Source organism: Falco peregrinus, chromosome 14, assembly GCF_023634155.1.
Source record: "Falco peregrinus isolate bFalPer1 chromosome 14, bFalPer1.pri, whole genome shotgun sequence".
NCBI classification, from domain to species: Eukaryota; Metazoa; Chordata; class Aves; order Falconiformes; family Falconidae; genus Falco; species Falco peregrinus.
This window is the reverse complement of record NC_073734.1, coordinates 25,559,202-25,565,201: the sequence shown is the minus strand read 5'-3', so window position 1 is coordinate 25,565,201 and position 6,000 is coordinate 25,559,202. Positions and strand designations below refer to the sequence as shown.

At 52.7% G+C, this 6,000-nt stretch overlaps 1 protein-coding gene across 5 annotated transcripts in view; it reads left to right on the top strand.

Annotated features, from left to right (window-relative positions):
- Window positions 1–327: 327 nt before the first annotated feature.
- PSKH1 (protein serine kinase H1) overlaps window positions 328–6,000 on the top strand; it is a 38,402-nt gene continuing 32,729 nt past the window's right edge. For 2 of the 5 annotated variants that reach the window (XR_003553027.2, XM_027781733.2), the window contains exons 1-3: window positions 621–960; window positions 2,131–2,285; window positions 3,404–4,435. Coding sequence is in view for 4 of the 5 variants with exons in the window: in XM_027781733.2 (XP_027637534.1) it covers window positions 3,491–4,435 (945 nt within the window). In the remaining variant the exon portion in view is untranslated. Of the gene's footprint in view, window positions 373–614; window positions 961–2,130; window positions 2,286–3,403; window positions 4,436–5,656; window positions 5,775–6,000 lie in introns of those variants that run through there. The other 3 variants (XM_027781741.2, XM_055818784.1, XM_055818785.1) reach the window with 3 other exon arrangements.

The following is a 6,000-nucleotide window of genomic DNA, read 5'->3' as shown; positions in this document are numbered from 1 at the left end:
CTGGGGCCTGTGGCGCTGAGGGGGGTCCCAGGGGTATGTGGGGCTGAGGAGGGCCCATGGGGCTAAGGGGTCCTGGGCCCTGAGGCTGAGGGGTGCCTGTGGAGCTCCCAGGGGCCCGTGGGGCTGAGGGGGGTCCCAGACCCCTGGCGCTGAGGCGGTCCGGGGGAAGGGGGCGATGGCCGGGGCTGGTGTTCCCGGCGGTCCCGGCAGGGGGCAGTATTGTGCGGGGCCGCCGACCAGCGCCCCATCCGCCTCGCCGCGGCCCTGCCCACCGCCGCCTCCGCCAATCGCCGCGCGCGGTGTCCCCGCCCCCTCGTCCGTCCGCGGCGCCGGCGGATGACGTCAGGAGGCGGCGCCGAGCTGTGGGCCGAGGTGAGTAGGGGGTCGACTGCCTCGGGGGGCCGCCCGCTCCGCTCCCCCCGGTCCGGCCCGACCTGGCCCGGCCGCTGCTCCCCCCGGCTCGCTCCCGGGGCGCTGGCGGCTCGGCGCCGCGGCGCAGCCGCGGTGCGGCCCTGGGGGGGCGGGCGCGGCGGGCCCCGGCGCCTCAGCCCTGCCGCTGGGCCGCGGGGGCGGGTGGGCTGGGAGGGGGCCCTGGCCGCCTCCCAGAGCGGTCCTCAGACGGGGCGGGCCGGGCCGGGCCGGTGCTGGCTGGGCCGGGGGGCGAGCCTGCCGCAGGACGAGCTGCCGGCGCTGGCCCGGCGTCCCCACCCGGGGCCGGAACGGCCTGCTTCGGGATGAGTTAAGAGAAACAATCAAGAGTTCTGCAGATCCCGGTTGGTTTGACGGGTTCTGGCCGGCCACCGGCTCCGGCACAGCTGTCTGCGGTGCTGCAGCAGCCTCAGCCCCGGGTTTACCCTTGGAAACCCACCAAAGGCTTCCACTGCCCGCCAGGTGACCGGTAGTACCAAATCTTTGTCAGGCAGTAAGAGGCATGTTTGGGATTTGTTAGTGAAAGCAAAGGTAAGGTGCTTTCAGCAATGCTGCATTGGTGGAGGTGTGGTGTGGAGGTTGCAATGTGTGAGCATTTCTTAACGCAGTTAGGAGCTGGCATCTTCAGATTGCCTTACTGGCATCTCACAGAAAAGCAAAATCAAGTAGCCTCAAGTCATGAGATATTTAATGGGCGGTGGAAGGCCTGCTAGGCCTCGGGTGGGTCAGTCAGGCGACTGACAGCCCTTATCCACAGGGATGCCCCCAAGTATTAAACTGTTCAGGCCCTGATATTTCCAGAGAGGTGGAGGATCCTTCTGAATCAGCAGGAGTTGAGGTGTTGCCCTGCTGAGCCCCAGGATGCAGTGGGCAGGTTGTCCAAGGAGAGAAGTGCGTAGACACTGAAGCATAAACTCATGTTCCTTGCTATCACTTACAACTGCAGCCCAGGCATGCTGTCCTCCCTCAAACAGATTGGCACCTGCCCTGTGTGTGATTTCCTGCTCAGGGGGCTTGTAATGCCCCATTTCTCTAATGCATTAGTTCCTTCTCACAAACTCTGGGGGAATATTACACAGGAGCATTTCCACCTGCACTGACATGGTGTTAAGCATTTTGTTGCTGGCTGTGGCATGGAGTTCTGGGCCTCTGTAGGCTTCGCTGAGACCCTTAGGCATAAGAGGAAGAGCCACTGGCATACTGGTGGTTGATGCCTGATGTCAGTTGATGTTATTAGTGGATTTATATACAATGTTTTAAAGCTCAACATTTGATCCTTCTCATTGGTTTTATCTATGGGTGTGAGATTTTACACAAGTGCTTCTCTATGCATGGAATTACTCTGTAATGATCTCCTTTGTGGATGCTCTCATTCCGTTTCTCTGTTAATACATTGTAAGGTACAATAATGCTGGGGGAAACTGTCTGTGGGGGGCATTATTCAGGACTTGCTGTAGATTTTTTTGTCATGGTACTTTCATCTGAATGAATGCCCAGTTACAGGACAGCCCCTGTTGAAAGTCAGTTAAGCTTTCTACGAAGCTGGTTTTTGTTTCTGCTTGCTTGCAACCTAGTATAGGCATGTTTGTACATGGTTGGTGTGCTTGACTTCATGGCACTGCCAGGAGGTCTTCCGTAAGAAGTTACTTTGATGTCGGATTTAAATATTGAATCTTAACTAAAGCCTTGTTTTCTTTCCAGTTCAGATGTAGAGTCTAAACAACTTCTGGGTGTCTCTCTGAAACGTTTCTTATTTCTCCACATAATTCTCCTGATGGAAGACCAGCTGGGGTTCCCTTTCTGCTGTTCATGCTGAATAGTTGCTTGGTGAATGAGCAAAGATACACTTGGTGATGGTAAGGCATACAATTACGTTTTAAGGCTAACAGCTTTTCTGTAGCCTTCTGTGAAGGTTCAGGAACTATATTGAGGGCCTCTGAGCCAAGGAGTAGAAATGTAAAACTGCCCAGCTAACTGCCAGGGCGCATGCAGGCAGTTTCTCCATCTCCTAGCTAGTCATATTGTTTTAATCAGCAGATAAAGACTTGCTGAAATGCAGCTGATTTTGTTCTGTTGGAATACAGTGTGGTGAGCAAGACAAGACCTCCTGGTCTGGAACAGCTGGTAGAAATTCTTCTGCTTCCTACACCCAGCTCCATACAGAAAGCCAGACTTGGTACCTGAAGATGTAAAATAAAGCAACACTGAGTCAGGATGTTAAAAAATGTCATAGCCCACCTTGATTTCTTAGGCTTTGGAGGGTGAAGGATTTGCTGACTAAGAGCTGCTCTGGTTCAGTAAGGCCTGCCCTTTTGCATGGGATGCAGTGAGTTACACATCTTAAAACTAGCCTGTGTCTGTCTCTGTATTCCCTGCCTCCTGTGCAGTTTCACTGATCCCCAGGAGCCAAGTAACGAGAGGTTTAAGACACCAGTACAAGTTCGATATAAAGAAAATCTTGGATTTGTTAAGTGAATAAGTTGCTGAGATACTTTGTAGAGTTTCTAGTGAGAAATTTCAAAACAATAAGATTCGGAGTGGCTGCTGTCTTATGAAGTTGAACAGATTAAACAAAATTAAGGAAAATGCTCAACTCTTTCCTTAATTTGATTTTTTTATTAAGCAGTTATGCCTGGACAAGAAGACCTTCAGAGGTCTTTTCCGACTTCAACCACTCTGATTCAGTGCTCAGCTGAGAGCAGTAAACAAACTATGTTTAATAAAAAGAGATACTGTGTGATTTCCACAGACATCTGTTCTGCCCATGACTGTGTTTTTATGGTGCTACCTTCACTTGCTTGTGATGAAAGCAAAGCACCGTGCGTACTCTGTAGGAAAAGTACAGTGAAAATCCCAGATTCTTAATTTGTGGTAGCATGGCTCTTACCGCTTTTCTTTTGGTTTTTTTTTTCCCTTCCCATTTGAAACTTTACTACCTTGATTACTGTTTGTTTCTTCTCATTCTTTTCCTAAGGTTCAAATGTGGGAATTGCCCCAGATGTGGTTGCTTCTGATGCTGCCCTGGGAAAATGCCTTGATAGGGAATTAACACCGTTCAGTGATGGGCTGTGGGACAAGCAAGGTGCTTCCCGAGCCCCCCAAAGATGTGCAGCTAGACCTGGTTAAAAAAATTGAACCTTACACAGGCCACAATGACATATACAAGCATTTCATCAAAGATGACTGTGGGACTGTCATCAAAGCTGGCTCTCCCTCACCTCCACATTACGCTAACCCGTATTCTGGGAACCACCTGCCTGCCCACGTGGACCAGCCTGAGCCCCGCAAGAACAAAGTGGCTAAGTACCGCGCCAAATTTGATCCCAGAGTGACAGCCAAGTATGACATCAAAGCTCTTATTGGGAGAGGGAGTTTTAGTCGTGTTGTACGGGTGGAACACAAGGCTACCAAGCAGCCCTATGCAATCAAGATGATAGAGACCAAATATCGGGAGGGGAGGGAAGTGTGTGAGTCGGAGCTTAGTGTGCTAAGGCGGGTTCGCCACACCAATATCATCCAGCTTATTGAGGTGTTTGAGACCCAGGACCGTGTGTACATGGTGATGGAATTGGCAACTGGAGGGGAACTGTTTGATCGCATCATTGCTAAAGGTTCCTTCACAGAGAGGGATGCTACGCGTGTGCTGCAGATGGTGTTAGATGGTGTGAGGTATTTGCATACACTGGGTATCACACACCGGGACTTAAAACCAGAGAATCTGCTGTACTACCATCCAGGAACAGATTCCAAAATCATGATTACGGACTTTGGACTGGCAAGTGCTCGAAAGAAGGGAGATGACTGCCTGATGAAAACCACGTGTGGGACCCCGGAGTACATTGCTCCAGAGATCCTGGTCAGGAAGCCGTACACAAACTCTGTGGACATGTGGGCGCTGGGTGTTATCTCGTACATTCTCCTGAGTGGCACTATGCCCTTTGAAGATGACAACCGCACCCGCTTGTATCGGCAGATCCTGAAAGGAAAATACAGTTACTCAGGCGAGGTGAGTGTGCCAAGGGTTATGGGGAGGGGAGGTCAAGCAAGAAGCTCTCTGTAGGTGGGTCTTTGTGATAACCAGAAGCTGGCTGTTGTGTGCAGGGTGGTAACATGATCAGAGTTAAAAAAATCTGTAATTCACAGCACTGTCAGGGTTGGGAGGGACCCCTGGAGCCCCCCCAGCCCAGCCCCTGCTGAAGCAGCTCTCCCAGAGTGGGCTGCACAGAGCTGCATCCAGGCAGGTTTGAATGCCTCCAGAGAAGCAGACCCCACAGCCTCTCTGGGCAGCCTGTGCCAGGGCTCCGTCACCCTCAAGGTAAAGTTCTTCTTCCTCATATTCAGAAGGAACTTCTTGTGTTGCCGTTTGTGCCCGCTGCCCCTTGTCCTGTCGCTGGGTGCCACTGAAAAGAGCCTGGCCCCGTCCTCCTGACACTGGCCCTTGAGATATTTGCAGGCATTGATGAGGTCCCCTCTCAGCCTTCTCTTCCCCAGGCTGAACAGCCCCAGCTCTCTCAGCCTTTCCTCATCAGGGAGATTCTCCTGTCCCCTCATCATCTTTGTAGCCTCCCCTGCCCCCCTCCAGCAGTTCCCCATCTCTCCTGAACTGAGGAGCCCAGCACTGGACCCAGCACTCCAGACGCAGCCTCCCCAGGGCAGAGCAGGGCGGGAGGATCCCCTCCCTCGGCCTGCTGGCCACTCTCCTCCTCATGCACCCCAGGATCCCGTTGGCCCCTTGGCCACGAGGTCACCCTGCTGGCCCACAGGCAACTTGCTGTCCCCCAGCACACTCCCGGGTCCTTCTCTGCAGAGCTGCCTCCCAGCAGGTCAGCCCCAGCTGGTACTGGTGCGTGGGGCTGTCCCTCCCCAGGGGCATGACCTTATGCTTGTCTTTGTTGAACTTCATGAAGTTCCTCTCTGCTCAGCTCTCCAGCCTGCCCAGATCTCACTGAAGAGCAGCGCAGCCTTCTGTGGTGTTAGCCACTCCCCCCGTTCTGTCCCATCAGCAGCTTGCTGAGGGCATGCTCAGGCCCTTCATCCAGGTCAGTGATGAAGAAGTTGAACAGGACTGGACCAGTCCTGACCCTGGGGAGCACCAGGAGCTACAGGCCTCCAGCTCGACTCTGCCACAGATCACAGCCCTCTGAGCTCTGCCGTTCAGCCAGTTCTCAATCCACCTTTGGACTGAGTCCTTTCCTGTTTTCTGTCTGCTTTCCAAAACTGTTTCTAGTGCAGCATGGTGAGCTCCTTTAAAAAAAAAAATCTGTGCGTGAAGAAAGATGAGATCTCTTCCCATAAAGCAGAACTGGGATGATTGTGGGTTTCTAGCTGGGGAGACCTCAGCCATGGTAAGCTGCTGTTTGATCCTTTGCTGTTGAAACTTGTGCCAGGGTGAGTGTTTGAAATGTAGCGTGTACATACCTAGTTTGATTCTGATACAAATCCAACTGTAGTCTGAAGAGTACCTTTGCTGAAAGACAAGGTTATGGCAAAGGGGCACTTGCTTCTTCAATCTGGAGGCATGAAAGTTTCTGAAATGGATCCCTGATGTCTCCTGAGCTTAGTATGTGACAA